At 40.2% G+C, this 18,652-nt stretch overlaps 1 protein-coding gene across 4 annotated transcripts in view; it reads left to right on the forward strand.

The window, feature by feature from the left end:
• prkcab (protein kinase C, alpha, b) overlaps nucleotides 1-18,652 on the forward strand; it is a 104,244-nt gene that overhangs the window by 53,235 nt on the left and 32,357 nt on the right. For 2 of the 4 annotated variants that reach the window (XM_069702749.1, XM_069702750.1), the window contains exon 4: nucleotides 17,158-17,269. In XM_069702749.1, the coding sequence (XP_069558850.1) occupies nucleotides 17,158-17,269 (112 nt within the window). Of the gene's footprint in view, nucleotides 1-17,157; nucleotides 17,270-18,652 lie in introns of those variants that run through there. The other 2 variants (XM_069702751.1, XM_069702752.1) reach the window with 2 other exon arrangements.

Here is an 18,652-nt window from a genome sequence, read left to right on the forward strand (position 1 = left end):
TAAGAGGGTTTAGGAAACATGACATCACAACCCACACACAGAAGTGTACAACGACGGACGACATCAGAACATTTGTTTACATATTTACATGAAACGCATACGTGAAACTGAAATTAGAATTTTTCTTAGTCAGGGATATATAACACATATTATTTATGTACAATTGGACTGTATTGTCCAATTACATTCTTAAATGATAAAATGATAACACTTTAAGTTCCCTTTAGCCCTTATAAGTAATTTAAACATTTATAACACACCATAATGTCATTGTAAGCCGATAACATTGTTTATTACAGTATTTTCCAATACCTATAAGTCTTCCTGTGGTTCCCCAAGTGCTGTATAATAATGCAGATTTCTGACTAGTTATATTTCATTAATAAATGCACAATATACAAAGTAATCCTACTAGATATAAACATCTTCATAAAAGACTAAAGACGAACCTATTGTCAACGTACTTTTTCTTGTTTGCTGGCAGATCGTGGAAACTGCAATTTATATATAAAAGGTAGGTAGGTAGGTAGGTATTTACTTTATTAATCCCCGAGGGGAATTTTTTTCGCGACAGCAGCATACAGAAGCAATAAGATAATAATAGAATAAAATAATAGAATAGAATAGAACATAATACATAATGATAGAAAAGCAAAAAAAAAGTACTCAAATCAAAACAAACACCACCAATGAAGTTCAGTTTGACTTAAGGCTTCACTTCAGCCCACAAAAATACACCGTTAATAGAGTAAACGTAAATACTCCTCTTCTATGTACATCGCTGGGTATGATTTTTTTTACATAATAATAAAAATGATATATGATTTACTATGCTGTTGTTTTAAATATTGTGATTATGCACCGAAGACAATAATGATCAGATAATATGTGCTTCAAAAAACATCACTATACCGTCCTCCAAACACATTACAGTCATAGAGGATTACTTTGATATGTCTGTGATTGCATCCCCTGCCGCCATGGCTTTAATTTATGCACTCCATGGAGTGACTGTGCGTCCTGTACTTCCCAGAGTTTGTTTGTTTATTGACGTCACATGGCCTATAACCACTTGTGTAAAGCCGCGCTCCTTGTACTCACTGACGCAAAAGATGAAGGATTTATCGAAGAGATGAAGAGTCCTGAGGGCACTGGTCACAATTCAAAGCAGGTGTTAAGTATCAGGAGCTTAATGTTGTTTTCGTTGCTGTAGGCCCCGGGGACACACACATACACATATTACTGTCCATTTCAAAAGAACCAGCTGAGGTTTATGTTTTGTTTGGTCACAGCAAAGTGTATTACGGTGGTTTCTACCTCTCTATTAACAGATAATGGTTCACAGTAATAACATAATAAGTCATCATTTAAAGGAAAAGTTATTATTGTTGACAAATACTGCAAATAAACCTTTCAAAATGTCATTATGGCTTTGTAAAGCTATGACAGCTCAAAAATCGTATTTAATGCATGTAGGAAATATCAACGAGAAAATGCATAAAAGCTTGCACTCCATAGTCCTCATTGTACTCCTCCATCTTTGCAATTGTTTTTACTTGTTCATTTTGTATAGATTTAATATATAGTCATCATACAAATATCACAGTGTTACCTGCAGAATCAGTCGGCCATTTTAGTGACAGATATGATTGGATGTCATTATTCTTAGTTTTTCTTGCACAGGAAATAGTACCTAAACCCTCTTACGTTCACTTCACTGTGTGTGTGTGTGTGTGTGTGTGTGTGTGTGTGTGTGTGTGTGTGTGTGTGTGTGTGTGTGTGTGTGTGTGTGTGTGTGTGTGTGTGTGTGTGTGTGTGTGTGTGTGTGTGCTACAACTATAGGTATGAGCGTACACCTCCTTGTTTTCAGTGTTTATGTTGTGCACTGGTTAAATATAGTTTCCATGTGAGATGGCCACATGGGGCCTGTCCTCCATGGTTTCCGTGACGATATCACAGTGATTATCGTGGAAGTATGTTCAACAGCCCACTTGTCCGGTTCTTTCGAAAGTGAAAGCTTTAATAAACACACCAGGGGAACTGGGTTAAAACGGGGACTGTTGCAAAGCACTGTAGGAAGTCAAGTGATAGATGACCTGAAAAATTGTGTCGCGTTCCCTCCTCCTTAAACTTTTATGACAGGATGGTAATAGTCAGCTTTTGCCCCTTGTAGAACTAAGATTGTCTCAGTCCTGTAAAAAAAAAAAAAAAAAAAAAAAAGGTGTATAAATACTCTGTTGAACTTAGATGAGACTGTCGGCAACAAAAAGTGAGAAAGAATGTTTTATGGATATTTTTAGCCAGCAATTATTCTCAGCATGTCTGCTTCTTACCTCATTATTTTTAGCTCTACCTGCATGCGAAAGGTCTTCTTGTTTTGGTCCCTTTTCTGTATAATGTGGTATTTTTATATTTAGTTAATTCCTGACTGTGATGTTTTGCTAATTGGATGTGTTTGTAGTCTTTCTTTAGAGAAAGAAAGCAGGAGTGACACTGATCCTTGGCAGGACTGCTGACACACAGCAGTTACAGACACATCTCCTCTGTCATTTGTTTATTAGTATTTTAGATTGTTTTGACCTGATTTATCCAGGAAAATTTCACTGAGAGAAATGTTTGCTTCTTCACACCTGGGAGGTGTTAACTCAGGTTAACCACAGCCTAATCTAAATTCCACTAAGAAATGAGGCTCGAGGGCACCATGAGAGATAACTTTTCAAATCCAGATTTATTTTTTCTGGCCATAAATTCATTGCTCCAATGAAAAAAAGACCCCCTGCCAAGAAGAAAAAGCTGTTATTGTTTCTGCAAATCTCAACAATGGCATGTTAACATTCAAGTGAAGAGGCCCTCTAGTCTTGTCTGTTGGGAGCAAAGTCAGCTGAAGTTTATGTAGAGCCACACAGTCTGCAGGGGGAGGAGGTCTGGCAGGATGTCTGAGTCAAAAAAATGTCACTGTTGTTCATTTCCTGCTTCTAACCCAGAATTGATTTAGTTTCTTTTAAGGTTTTCAGCTTGCTGCCTGACTTTACACCTTAACCAAGTTGTAATTTGAATCCACCACTTTAAAAATAGCAGTGTAAACTCAGAAAAGAGTTTTATTTTTGAAGCTGCAATCTCTTCCTGACGGTTGTGGTATCAGATGAGAAGAAGCACAAAGTGTCCGTCTGGATGCCATCAACCAGTCATGTATTCTGTTGTTTAATTTGGACGAGTGGTTGAGTGAAAACCACAGAGCTACAATTTTGGCAATTTGAAGTTTGGAGTTGCAGATGAAACTAAAATATTATGGGTTGAGAAAATTCCACGAATTTGTATGCCAGAAAAAAACCACATAAAAACCCGTAACATTTTTGGACAAAAAGCAATAATTGAAATCTGTTTTTCAAGACTCAATAAAAAAGACTTAAAATATAAATAAATCTAATGCAACATTATGCAGCAATTTGATAAAAAAAAAAGTCACAGTCATATTGGTAAAATAATGATGGAAAAAAATGGGGACAGTAAGGCCTACAAATATTTATTGATATACAGTGGGTACAGAAAGTATTCAGACCCCTTTACATTTTTCACTCTTTGTTTCATTGCAGCCATTTGCTAAAATCAAAAAAGTTCATTTTATTTCTCATTAATGTACCCCATCTTGACAGAAAAAAACAGAAATGTAGAAATTTGTGCAAATTTATTAAAAAAGAAAAACTGAAATATCACATGGTCATAAGTATTCAGACCCTTTGCTCAGTATTGAGTAGAAGCACCCTTTTGAGCTAGTACAGCCATGAGTCTTCTTGGGAATGATGCAACAAGCTTTTCACACCTGGATTTGGGGATCCTCTGCCATTCTTCCTTGCAGATCCTCTCCAGTTCCGTCAGGTTGGATGGTGAACGTTGGTGGACAGCCATTTTCAGGTCTCTCCAGAGATGCTCAATTGGGTTTAGGTCAGGGCTCTGGCTGGGCCAGTCAAGAATGGTCACAGAGTTGTTCCGAAGCCACTCCTTTGTTATTTTAGCTGTGTGCTTAGGGTCATTGTCTTGTTGGAAGGTGAACCTTCGGCCCAGTCTGAGGTCCAGAGCACTCTGGAAGAGGTTTTCTTCCAGGATATCTCTGTACTTGGCCGCATTCATCTTTCCTTCAATTGCAACCAGTCGTCCTGTCCCTGCAGCTGAAAAACACCCCCATAGCATGATGCTGCCACCACCATGTTTCACTGTTGGGATTGTATTGGGCAGGTGATGAGCAGTGCCTGGTTTTCTCCACACATACTGCTTAGAATTAACACCAAAAAGTTCAATCTTGGTCTCATCAGACCAGAGAATCTTATTTCTCATAGTCTGGGAGTCCTTCATGTGTTTTTTGTCAAACTCTATGCGGGCTTTCATATGTCTTGCACTGAGGAGAGGCTTCCGTCGGGCCACTCTGCCAAAAAGCCCCGACTGGTGGAGGGCTGCAGTGATAGTTGACTTTGTGGAACTTTCTCCCATCTCCCTACTGCATCTCTGGAGCTCAGCCACAGTGATCTTTGGGTTCTTCTTTACCTCTCTCACCAAGGCTCTTCTCCCACGATTGCTCAGTTTGGCTGGACGGCCAGGTCTAGGAAGAGTTCTGGTCATCCCAAACTTCTTCCATTTAAGGATTATGGAGGCCACTGTGCTCTTAGGAACCTTGAGTGCTGCAGAAATTATTTTGTAAACTTGGCCAGATCTGTGCCTTGCCACAATTCTGTCTCTGAGCTCCTTGGACAGTTCCTTCGACCTCATGATTCTCATTTGCTCTGACATGCACTGTGAGCTGTAAGGTCTTATATAGACAGGTGTGTGCCTTGCCTAATCAAGTCCAATCAGTTTAATTAAACACAGCTGGACTCCAATGAAGGAGTAGAACCATCTCAAGGAGGATCAGAAGAAATGGACAGCATGTGAGTTAAATATGAGTGTCACAGCAAAGGGTCTGAATACTTATGACCATGTGATATTTCAGTTTTTCTTTTTTAATAAATTTGCACAAATTTCTACATTTCTGTTTTTTTCTGTCAAGATGGGGTGCTGAGTGTACATTAATGAGAAATAAAATGAACTTTTTTGATTTTAGCAAATGGCTGCAATGAAACAAAGAGTGAAAAATGAAAGGGGTCTGAATACTTTCCGTACCCACTGTATATCTCGTAAAATTTGTGCAGCTGTTTATTCAAACATTTTTAATTAAATTAATGAAGCAGCCTTCTGCATGCAGTGTCCACTTTTGCACTATAGTTTCACGTGTAGTCTATAGATGTATAGTGTCTCTTAACACCCTGCAGCCACATAGAACTAATGTTACTGTCAACAGAAGGCAAAAAAAACATCTTGAACATCTTTTTGAATTACTTTTAAGACTCTTTGAGCCCTTTTTTTTATGTCAAAAGTGCCACCGGCTTCTTTTTCTGAAGCTCAAATATTCAGCTCCCTGGTGTGATACAAGAGGACACGCTTTATGTGCACTGTGTGTTACAGCAGAAGGTGCCTGTGTTTGCATACTGAATGAAACCATAAGTGCTAGCCAGGTAGGCACAGTGGGTTCCTATTACTCTAAGTGGGATTCTCCACTACCTCTTGACAAAGTCAACTATCCTCTAAACAGCTCAGCCTCTCTCACAGCAATTTAGCTCAATTACCACTGAGCAGAGATGGAGCTACTGTCGCTGGTGTCTCCTAATGGAGCTTGACAACTGCAGTCACAGAGATCCCCAGTCAGGAAGTGATGATACTCACACAGGTTGACGACCCCGCTTGGCCGTTGTGTGAATACAGCCACAAAAGCTTAGCAGCGGCTCATGACAGAGAGAGGCCAAAACACAGATATACACACACGCGCACACACACACACATATATACGCAGGCCTCATATCATAGTCAGTCTAATTAAATGCTGTGTTTGATGATGAAAGTTGGGTTGTGATGAAAGGGTGTGCCGTGTTCAGAGGTGTAGTTTGAATGCATCTGAACACTGGATCTCTCCTCTACTGTTAATTAGAGCGCAACAGGGAAAGATTAAGGGCCCAACACCTGTGTCTCCTCAGTTTGATTTTAGTGTGTGTGTGTGTGTGTGTGTGTGTGTGTGTGTGTGTGTGTGTGTGTGTGTGTGTGTGTGTGTGTGTGAGTAACTAAGTACATTTAGAGTATTTAAGTACAATTTTGAAGCACTTGAACTTCGCTTGAGTGTTTTTGTTTTTGTCCACTTAATTCTTCTACTGCACTTCTAATACTTTACTTTTACACGTGTCCATGTACATATAAGCACTCACATACAGATATGTTCAGATCCAGACAACGGAGTCAGCGAGGCTGTTTGTTTAGGGCTGATGAGGCACAAGGGACAAAGTTTCTACGACAGTGAGCTCTTGCCCATTTTCAAGTCCTGCATCTCCGATCAGACGGCAGTAATGTGAAGTGTGGACTCAATGTCGTTTGCTATTATGAAGTGTGATGGCTCTGTCTGGTGTAAGAAGGTAGATGATTTCTGAGGCTGTATGTGTGATACAGATGTGATGGTTTTTTTGTTGGAGATGGTTAATATGGTAAAGAAGCAGAGGGAACAGTCCAGCAGGATGGGTTGAGTAATACTGTTAAAAAACGATGTTAGGTTAGGTTAGGTTAGGTAGGGTAGTTACTTTATTAATATCCGAGGGGAATTTTTTTTCACTACAGCAGCATACAGAAGCAATAGATAATAATAGAATAATAGGAAAACAATAAAATAGCAGTAAAATAGCGGTAAAAAATATTAAATATAAAATGCACAGTATATATAGTATATACAGTACAGTATATATCTATATATGTTATATACAAACAACCAAGAAACACAGTCAACAGTGTTATTGTTATGTGATGGATTTTGCCAGAGGTGAGTTATTGTACAGTCTTATTGCGGTCGGCAGGAGGTCCAGGGAAAAAGCTTGCTTCTCACATGTAGTCCATGGGATTGTTTGTGAATAGCAGTTATGTGTTATCAAAACTGGCCTACATTTATCTTCTTTGATGAGTCACGGATATTTTTAGGTTGTTGACTTGTTCGACTGATTTGAGGTGTCGTTCAGTCCAGTGTGAGGTGTGTTTGATCTGCTAACTCTATGTGCCAGTTCTACTTTGTCCACTTGCAGCTGGAGGTAGTTGTCAGTGCACCACTGATTGTGTTTTCATGCACCTCGGTAACCTGATTACTGGGAAAAACCTGCTAACAGCACTGAGTGGTTACCAGTAATCTCCTTTCCACTCTCCTTGTTTCATAATTTCAATTCTTCTTTTGAACTTTTTAATGCTTTATTTACTTTGTAAGCATCACTCATTAGTTTACCTTAGTGTAATCATTCATTATTTAATTAATAAAGAGCAGTTATCATTCAGTATTCTATGCATAAAATAAATAAAAGGATATAATGTTCATTTGAACCTGTTTCAACTTTAACTTCAACAGAAAGTTGACATTATGCTTTCTACGATGATATGATATTACAGAGCTTTTTATTTTTAGACTGTACATTTAGCTTGGTGCGTGTAGTACACTGATGGTTAGGTGTATACATATCCCTTTTAAAAGTAGACCCGGGAGTCTGGGTGGGAAGATGGGTAGTTAGATGATAATGATATGAAAATGAAATAGCTGTTGATTTGCTGCCGCGACCGCAGCTCAGCACGTTAGTGCTCTTGTGACTCGTCAGGTTTGCACCTGCCCGGCAGCTGTTGGACATCCTCCAGTGTGTGTGTGTGTGTGTGTGTGTGTGTGTGTGTGTGTGTGTGTGTGTGTGTGTGTGTGTGTGTGTGTGTGTGTGTGTGTGTGTGTGTGTGTGTGTGTGTGTTGGCTCGTGAAGGGGGAAGGGCTCTCAGCAGCTCTTCACAGGCAGCAGGGTGATTATGGATGTCAAAGAGTGTGTACAAGTTGTTCGGAGTGTCAGCGAAGCTGAAAGGGGCTGTTATTCAGACTATCATTCAAAACTGGCTCCATCAGTAAAATGCTACTTAGACTGTCGTAATAATGCAGATAATGTCATGTATAACGATATGAAGTGACACTTTTCTTCGGATTGAGTGCTTTTTACACCTCAAGGACATTTTGTTGTTAATAGTTTCGTGCTTTTAATAAAGTATTTTTATGTTGTTGTACTCGTACTTTCACTCAACCATCTGAGTAATTCTTCCACCACAGTAATGTTTGTTTGAGTCATCTCTATAATCGACTGCACATCTCATCATCAAAAATCATCGTATCCTTGGAGATTGCCGTCATTGCTCTGTGTACAGTTTCCCACTAATGAGCTCATCCATATCCTCCTCCTCTGTCTGCGTAAATGTGTGTGCGCATGTGGCAACGCATGTCTGCATGTATGTGCGTGCCGTATTTGATATACTAATGCCCTTTGATGTTTAGTTCACTAACAAGACTAGAAAAGCAGAGGAGGAACACAACACATGACAGATAGACAAGTCATGCATTTACTGCCAAGAGAACAGGCAGGCCATGGGCAGAAACACACAGACACACACACACACACACACACACACACACACACACACACACACACACACACACACACACACACACACACACACACACACACACACACACACCCCATCACTTCATACAACATCAGTGGCTTTAGAAACCGCACAGTATCGCATAAAAAAAGGAGTCTGTCTGTGCATGAAACAACCTCGCAGCTAACGCTTTTTTTTTTATACAAGTTTCCTCTGTCTGTATCAGTGTTTAAAGTTTCTAGTTTGTTTCTGATGTACAAGCTATGAATCTGACTTTTACATAACGAGCCTACATAGGAATAGTCTGAAGGCGATGGCCCTTTAAACACTGACAGGAGGCTGCAGGTGGAGTGAGAGAGCGAGAGAGATGTCATCCTGCTAATTAAACCAGTGATGGATAGTTAATACAGGTGCTTTTACAGCCATCGTGTGAAGACAATGATGAACCTAAAGACAGCAAACAGGGTCATAGTTGCTGCTGCAAGTCTTTTCTGATGTGTGAAATGTCAGCTGGGAGACCGTAAAAGAGATGGCGTGATAATGAGCAGTTTCTTGTGCTTTTAACTCAGCTGGAGTTTCCCGTCTTTCTTGACTTTAGACAAGCTTCTTCTGCTGTCTGCTTTTTTCCCCGCCCTGAGTCTTATTCATCACATTCATTGCGTCTGCGGCAGTTTTCCGCTGTTGATATATCTGATGTCAGTTCTGCCGCCCTCTGTCCTTTGTCTTCTTTTCTTTTCTACTGAGTCATGGCTTCATTATTGTTTTTATCAGTGTCAGAAGACAGATTAGTCTCTACAAGTGATACGATTGATCGGTTGAAGCAATACTCCACGCCGGGATTCGGGCGGCTGTCAGGGTCTGTGTTTTAATGGTTCGGTGTGTGTGTGTGTGTGTGTGTGTGTGTGTGTGTGTGTGTGTGTGTGTGTGTGTGTGTGTGTGTGTGTGTGTGTGTGTGTGTTGGAGTGTGTGCATGTGGGAAAGAGAAAAAGAGAGATTGTAGATGGATTATGGTTTTGTGATCAAATTTGACATCAGAGTAACTTTCATATTCTTTTGAAGAGTAGAAACTAAAACCCCATTAAAACGTGTTGAAAAACAGTTAGCTGCTTTAAAGGGGCAGTCCCCTTATTTTATGAAGGTCTCTTTACTCTTTAGGGTAAATATTATTTAGCCTGTTAATAATAGTAATATTTCTTCTGTGACACTTGAAGCACTGACTTCAAAGGTAATTCAAATTTATTTCAACCTCACTTATTTTCCATGAACATGGCTATTGCAGTTGAGTGGGTCATGTCTTCCACTGCCATTGTAAATATTCTGGGAAGCAAGGATTCACACAAAAGTGTGCATGTTGGGACAGAATAGACTTTTTAGAGGGACTGGAGTGCTCCAAGGAGAAATTTGAATGACATGAGACTCCACTGTAGCATTGTTCAGTGGACGTAAAGGTCATAAGACCTTGTGGTAAAAATGTCTCTTAAGTTGTTCTCAAAATCAACAACAGCAGTCAATTATTTTCAAGATCTAATTTGATTGTTGTCATTTGTGCGCACACACACACACACACACACACACACACACACACACACACACACACACACACACACACACACACACACACGCAGACTGTTCAGTCTTGTCTCCGACGTCCATGTCCTGTTATGTCCACATGTCTGTTTGTCCCGAGATCTGTTGTGGTCCGTCTGTCTTTTCTTTGTTTTTCTGTTTTGGACCATCAGTGCCTCAAGATGCCCTTGTTCTTTTTTTCCCCCACCATTCTCCTTTTGCAACTTCCCAGGCCTGTCGGTTTACACTCAACAAGTCTGTCTTTCCATCTTCCTCTGACTTATCCTCACAGACCGATGCACATTAAACAATTCAGGCACACTTTTGTTTATAAACCAGTCACTGAGTGCAATCTGCAGTGTGTGCCTTTCTCCATCGTGGGTCAGACTGCTGCCTGTTCTGTCGAGGCTGTGGGCAGTGTATGTTTGGATGAGCCTGACAACACTAGTTGATTTTGGTTCCACGCTACCAGTAGAGAATAACTGATGATCCTCTCGGCTAAAAACAACCCTGCACAGTCCTTTCTTTCAGCCGAGCAGCTGACCTTCAGCCTCGAGGAAAGGGAGCATTTCATCATGTGCATCTGGCTCTGAGATCGCTGCTCATTTCTTCATTGCTTTTCTTTTATATAACTCGCCATAGATACTGTTGCCTTTCGTGTGCATGCCTGCAGAAACGTGCACACACTTAATTTTATTAAGCTGGTGATTTACTCTCTACTGGTGTACCTCCCTCTCCCTCTCGATTTACTTTCTCTCCACTGACTCTCAATCTATTTCTTCATTTTCTCTAACCCATTATCACCATAGCAACTGTACAGTTGTTAACTTTGCTCTTGTAAGCACCTCACACACACACACGCGCGCGCGCACACACACACACACACACACACACACACACACACACACACACACACACACACACACATTCACAGTATCCCAGTCTTTTAATATAATTGTAGTTTCTGTGTTTTTTCTGTTTGTTGATGAATTTGAAAGATTTAAATCCTCACTGATATCTGGGGACCATTGTGCTATTATCCAATGTGTGTTTGCAAAAAATACTTCCAGTGATTGTTTGGTAAAACAACAAATCAGAAAAAGTCCCTGGAGCTTCACTGATTCACATCACTAAATCGCATCAGTTCTCCAATCTGTCTGTTTGCTTCCTCTAAATTCTTCTTGGTTGTTTGAATTCTGAAGGTTTGTTCGAAAACGGCTCTGTGCTGCTCGTTCCAGTAGTAGCCCTCGGTCTATGCTGAGTTTAGATCAGACCTGACAGGATAATGGAGCAGGCTTAGGTCAAGCTTCTCTCCCGAACTTCTTCAGGCTGCACATGAGTGTCTCTGTTAACACACACACCATCTCAACCTAAAATATCTCTTCTGCCAAATTTTCCACTTAGGTAGCTTTAAACATTTGTTTGATAGATAGAGCTATATTTAAGCCTATATAATGTTTATTCATTTTAGTTAATTATCAGAAAAGGCTGTCACTTCTAACATCATTCATGCTTTGTTTGTTTACATTTTGATGGCGGCATACCATGGGCGGGACAACGAGAAGGGTCTAGCTGTAGCCGGACTTTATTGGGAAGAAGATGCCCACTTTTAACATTTGACAGTGGGACAACCCTAAACCCTCGCGGACTCACTGGGAACGCGCCTCAAAGTCTGTGAGTGTGTGAGGGTCGACATTGGGATTGGGCCCAACACTCTTGCTGCTTTCAGATTGTCCACTTGTCCAATACTTAGGACTTGTTCACACTGCCAGCCCAATTTTGTTTTTGGTTATGTCCAGATTGATTTTTGAAAGTTTGGTTCACAAGAAAAAAAGGAAAAAACAGGGGAAATGTGATTTTTACAAATCAGATCCAAACCACATTTGGAGACTATAAGTCCGGAAACATGAATACAAACAACGCAGGATATTAAACATTCCAGAAATTGGCTTCACAAATGTAATTTTGGAAGGAAATACATGAAACACAATTAAGGATACACAATGGATTTTGATAAGAAACACTGAATATAACCAAACTTTGTCAACAGGGAGCTCCACAGTTTACCTGTAATGACGGTAAAGTGGCATTGTGCTGGACCCCACAGGCAAATTCTCCCATCTTTTTCCTTTTCCAGTGGCCTTGGAGAGATTCAGTGTGCTGCCTTGAGACATTTCTTGTATTTCTGCTTTAACTGTGCTCTTGCCTGGTTTTCACGGTGGTGAGGAGGTCATGTAGCGCAAGTCTTCTCTGTTTGGTGACACCTAAAAGATATACATGACATCTTCACAGAACATATTCTTCCTACGTTCAAGATCTACACTCATCCAATGTGAATCTTTTCTGTACGTACAACATCTACTTTGTGCCTGGTAGAGATCCTTTAATGCTTCCTTGTAAGGTTTATTCCATTTTCCCGCTTTTACATTTTTTTTTAGGCGTGGAGTTTTTCCACATATGAATCAAGGATTGAAGGACAGAGGGTGTTGAATGTTGCACAGATTTGGAAGCTGTGGTATTTGGCAATATGAATAAAACTGACACTACCTGATATTGTAAGATACTTTACAAGCAAGCTAGTCTGTCTTCATAACCATATCAAATCAAACAAGGATGACGATCGCATACTGAAAAATGCTTTTGATTATGAAACTTTACACTTTATCTTTGTAGCTGTCAACCCAATAAGTATGAAGCAGATGTGAAGGCAGCTTTGAAGGGTTGTCTGTTAACCAATTAACTACAGACATGAGTCCCATCAGCCTCTTCACTCTCCAGTTAACTTTTCATGGCCATAACTTCCAATCAGTAATTAGATATTACCATCTTCGGTGGCAATGTGTCTATCAATGCCTGACTATAATTAGCAAGACTGCTGTTTGACTCATTGTTACTCTGCTCTTATCATCGACTTCTTCCTCTTCTTCTGCTTGATGGGGCCCTCGTTACGCTCAGAAGAATTCGACAACAAGATCAACTCGCCTGACTGCAACCAACTTCTGGTCTGGAATCAGCTGCTCGGTCTGCTGTGGGAGAGCATCTTTCCCAGCACAGCATGATGTCCACTATTGGAGTGGCTGAGAGGATGTCTGAATCTGTAATGAGGACTTATCACACCAGCTTGATACTTTTAGACATTTGTGTTTCATGTGTTTTGCGAGCACAAATTTGTGAAAGCATTTGCCAGAGCCCCAGCTTCATGACTAACCACCTTGGAACCTCATGTGTTTGAATGATGATTTGTGAGTCATGTATTCATGCCTCAACAACAACGATAAATGCGTAGCAGTCAACAAATCTCCTGTAGCAAACCTCTGTTGAAAGCTCTGTGGTGCTGTTGTGTGTATGCATGTTTTCATGTGCATCTGAGTGAACTGACATAACAAAAGCAAGCATAATTTTTATTCAGTTGCTCAACTCCAAGGCGTTTCACCCATGGACAGATGACTGAGCACTTTTACCAGGCCAAGGGGGTTGAAACACCCCCGAAGTCACTGTGGAGAAACTGTCATGAGCATCAGCTGCTGAGTCAAAGCGCTTCTTCTTCTTCTTCTTCTTTTTAATTTTTAGAATCATTACAATCCAGAAAGCACCACAACACTGTTGTAGTCAGGCGTTTAGTATCACTTATTGTTTATAGTACAGTTAGGTTTACAAACTTAGTTGTCGGATTCAAAATGACACAAATGGAGAATTGAGGTGCGTAAACAAAGAAAAAGCTCGGTGGTTGGAGTCTAATGAATTAAAGCAGTATAGTGTTAAGTATACAGCAAGATCAACAGAAACGTAAAAGCAAAGAGTCGAACTGCTCAGATTAAATCAGAGACGCAGCAGAGTTTTCTCCTGGTGACTTGTATCCCTTCATGTGATTTGTTAAGAAGACTCTGGGTTAATTGACGAAGAAGAAGAGGCTGATTTAAAGGTGATCTGAAATCAAAGGGCTGGAGTTTTTCTGTAGGAATATTTAGGTATTGTGCTCCATATTCCAACCATGCATTTGCACGTTGACACCACAAAACACTTGATTTTAATGTGGCAGCGTGGGCCATGATGCAAGCTGCCAAGAGTGCTGCCTCTTCAAGTGTTTGCACATTTAAATCTTATGTATATTATTATCTTTGATACATAATCACATCAAAGAAGGGAGCAGGCTTAACTTGTCTTTGTCATTCTTCTTTTGGTAGAGATGAAAGTATCTGAATATTCAAGGCTAACATTGCTAATGTTGTTTGCAAAACTCAATATATATTGAAGTCCATAGCCTACAATGTGTGCATTGTGCTTATTGAAATATTTAATGTGGAGTTTAACTCGTAAAAAATACAATTTCTAACAAATTATATATCTGCTGTATTCTGGTTTTGGCCTTGCAAAAGGCTTTTAAGGAGGTTTTGGTGCCACTGTAAGGTCATTTTGGGCTCAGTGGTGTTGTCATCTTCTAATATCTTCTAATCTTACTGAAAGCAAGGAGATAAACACTATTATGAGTGAAAGAGGGGATAAAAAAAAAAAAAAGAGAAGTCTCTAATATCTGTTTGTAATGTGCATCTGCATTTTTCCGGGTGGAGTAAATGCACGCTGGCATGCACACATGGGCGCTGAGCAGATTATGTGCTCACTTTGTGCATCTTCCTGCAGCTCTGGATGACTGCATGTGGAAACCCTCCCATTTTAATTTCACCCAAGACTCCCAACAGGAGGGGGAGCAGAAGCAGAGAGTTGAAGGGAGAAAACGTATAAAAGCAAGAAACAGCTTGCGCTCACTCTCCAGAGACTTTGGGGATAAGAAAGTAAGGAATAGGGCTGATTATGTCAAAGAAAGGGCAGGTAGATAAGAGAGGTAGCATCTCCTCTGTCCCTGACGTTTTTTTGTTCACTCAAGAAGTTTCTTTTAAGAAGAATTCAATGTTCCCACAGTTGAATAATCGAGAAGAATGAGTGTTAATTCAGTAAGGAGGCAAAAATGGTTTGCAGAAGACCCAAAAGGGAAGACCTTGTCAGGACACAAGGGGCATGACCACAGCGCCATCTGTTTTTTTTTTTGTTTTTTTATTTTTCACAAGAAAAGCCTCACAGAAAGGCTGGAGGAAAGGGGTAAAAATAGGCAAGCTTACTAAAAGGAGAACATGCTAATTAGACTTTTCTGGGACCCTCACGCCACTGAGTCATTCCCCTGCCAATCACACCCGAGCTACTCAACAACTCCCTCCTCTTTCATACACAGACTTTCCCTCTATGTCTCTCTTTTGCTATCTCTTTCTCGCTCTCCATCTTCTTCTGTGGTCATGTTGTTTGCTTGACTTGTGCATTTGTGAAGGAAGGGCACTCTTCAACGATGTGGGCCCACTTACTCAGTCAGTGGCCTGTATAATTACACATGCAGCGATTCTGACACATTTCAGCATGATAGAGGCGAAGCTGGTGGGGGTTTATCCACCCTCATTTACAGGGCTTTAATTACAGCTATGTTTGTTTTCTGGTGGAGTAGAAATTAGCTAACCTCAGCTATCACAATACTGAGTGGAAAATGTATGAATTGAGTTACGACAAATGAAACTTTGCCACGTTGATGAACATCTCCCTACAATTTCTGCAACTGCATGTGTATATGTGCAAATGTTGCAAGAATTATATTCTATAATATAATTATATAATATTAATGTATTGAGTTTTCAAACCCCAGTCCTCAGTTGCTCAATTTATACTCAGCTTGAGTGGCAGAAAAACAGTTGCTCAGTTATGTTGCCTCTGGCTCCATACAATCACTTAACAGTGTGTTTTTTTGCCTTTAAGATCCGCTGAAATGAAAATCAAGTCTTTAACCTTTGTTAAAATGTCCAAGTGGTAGTTTTGCTTGAGACACATCCTGAGTGAAAAAAAGCAGTCACTGCGATGGCTGAGCATTTCCACGTTGGTACTGCTGTCTCAAAACAAAGGAGCCAATCACAACAGGGCTAATGTATGTCTGGGTTTTCATATCATCGAGCTGCAGGTGAGCAGCAAGGCAGGTGGAGGTAGAGGTGGGGACTATTTCAATTTTCATAGATTTGCGCATACAGAAAGAAAGCAAAGTTTTTTTCTTTTTCTTTTTTTTTTATCCGTTTTTATAGGTTTAATCAAATCCAAGAGACAAACTTTAATAACATGGATACTGGGAAGGATGCCAGGAGGGAGAGAACTGAAACCAAATACGATGACACCCGAACGGCACACATTCCCACGTACTAATAATGGTCTGACATTGCGGTCACTTTCCATCTGGATCTTTCTTTCTTTCTTTCTTTCTTTCTTTCTTTCTTTCTTTCTTTCTTTCTTTCTTTCTTTCTTTCTTTCTTTCTTTCTTTCTTTCTTTCTTTCTTTCTTTCTTTCTCTCTTTTTCTCTCTTTCTGTTTTTCTCTCTTTCTCTTTCTTTCTTTCCTCTCCTGCCTTATGATGCCCATGATTCATAGTGATTTGTTAACCATAAATCTAAAATGCAGCTGCCCACACAAACTGAAGTACGTTTAGTGTGTCAATGAGGCAAAACAATATCTAAACTGTCTGGATACTCTTTATAATTTGATCATTTTATTCCATTAATTTCTGGCAGAGACATTAAACAGTAGAGTACAACAGATTGTAAGAAAACTTTGTTTACACTTGTCAAAGTTGCACAACTTCTTAAATTATGATCATCAATTTATTTCAGATTTTTTTGTTACATAATAATTGAACCTAAAGATGTTCTTCACCATTAATTATGCCTCATTAGTGTGTTGTGTTGTTTAGTCTTGCCATGGCAAAGATAAAAAGGATGACTTCTTGCCTCACTTCAGAGAGGATCATTGATTTTACAGAATCCAGTTTTGATAAGTTTTAAAAACTGACACGGTGTAACATATAATACAGTGAACTGGTTAATACTGTAACAACCTCAACCTCATTTTTGCCGTGTGGTCCTCGGGATGACAACTTCTGTCTGTCAGCCAGTCTACTACTACTCGAGATGTGTTTTTGAAGAAAATACATCAAATATTTCTCAAGATTTCTTTTTTTTAATTTTTTTTTGTTTGTTTTGTTTTGCTATGTCTCTTTTAGGACCCCAGAAGCAAGCACAAGTTTAAGATTCACTCGTATGGCAGTCCCACCTTCTGTGACCACTGTGGTTCACTGCTCTATGGTCTCATCCACCAGGGGATGAAATGTGACAGTGAGTATCACCCCGCCTGTATGAGTGTGTGTGTGCACCTGTGTCTAATATGCCGTGCTGGTTTCCATCCTATAGAGCCGGTCCTAATGAGAACAGATGGGAATAGGCTGGTACTGAACTACACTCAGCCACATCTGCAGCCCAGGCAGAATTCACTGTCCCACCCTGCGGAGTCCTCTCTGCGCTCCCATTCTTTCCACCCACACTCCTCTTTCAACTCTTCCCTCCTTTCTTTACAAGTCTGACCCCATCCTGCTCTGTAGTTTCCTCATTTTAGTCTCGTTTTCCTCCCACTTTTTCTCTTTCTTTGCTAGCCCCATTATTTTTCCTGCATTTCCTTTTCTTTTCTGTTTCACAACATATTTATCATTAGAATTTTTTTTTTTAATTTCATGTCCCTCCTCTTTTGTATTCCTTACTGTACCTCTTCTCTCCCTTCTTCCCTCCTATTTCCACGCCATCTTCATCCATCACCCTCCCACCTTCTCTCTCCTCCTCCTACTCTGTCCATCCATCTGTGGGTCTCTGGTGGCGGCCTCATCGCAGATGGTAATGGGAGCACACCAGAACAAATTGATGTGGGGAGGCCATCGCTATTACGAGCTGCTTCCCCATGTCTCGTCTTTCCTTGTCTCCTCCCAGCATGTCAGCCTGACAAGCATGCCAAGAGGAGGAATGAAGGAGGAGAGAGCTGGAGAGATGAATGTTTGGACGGAGGAGGAGAAGGACAGGAGGTTAGAGGGGGAGTCAAGAGGGCAGTCGTTCTCATGCTAGAATTCTTTTTTTCAAAATTAAGAACATATTTTCCATCTACCCCCTTGCCTCCCACCAAAGACGATCGTTACTGAAGAGAATCCAGAAATTCACCTCGAAGTAAGCGTGGTGATTACTTATTGACGTTTAAGCTAGACTGCACCTTTGAGAAAAGCAGTGGCTCTTTCATTATTATTATTGTTATTGCTGTCACCCACTTAAAATATAAACTTCTGCACTGAATCAGAATAGACTCTAAATCTTTTGCCTTGTTAGGTCTGTAGCCTACCATGCATCTGTTTTTGGGTCCATACAATAACAACGTTGAGCCCAAACTATTCAGTCCCCTTGACTGTAAAAAGACAAAGTCTGTATTCAGACGTCAGCAGGAGGGCAGTGTTAGTGTGGCTGTGTGTTGGTGCCAATAAAACAGCGAAATACAATCCAGGAAGTACAGTTGGAAGACCACATTCGCGTGTTTAAAGGTTTAACCAATGACAACAGGTTGGTAATACTCAGAGAAAATTTTACAACTGGCAACTCAGTGCAACAATTGTGAGGAAAACAGTAATATGTAAAATGCCAGTGCAATTTTTTTTACCTGAAGACCCTGCATTGTTTTGGCAGAGT

Source organism: Brachyistius frenatus, unplaced genomic scaffold (genome assembly GCF_029030835.1).
Source record: "Brachyistius frenatus isolate BFR_SWC_R1_liver_20210118 unplaced genomic scaffold, ASM2903083v1 Contig_43, whole genome shotgun sequence".
NCBI classification, from domain to species: domain Eukaryota; kingdom Metazoa; phylum Chordata; class Actinopteri; family Embiotocidae; genus Brachyistius; species Brachyistius frenatus.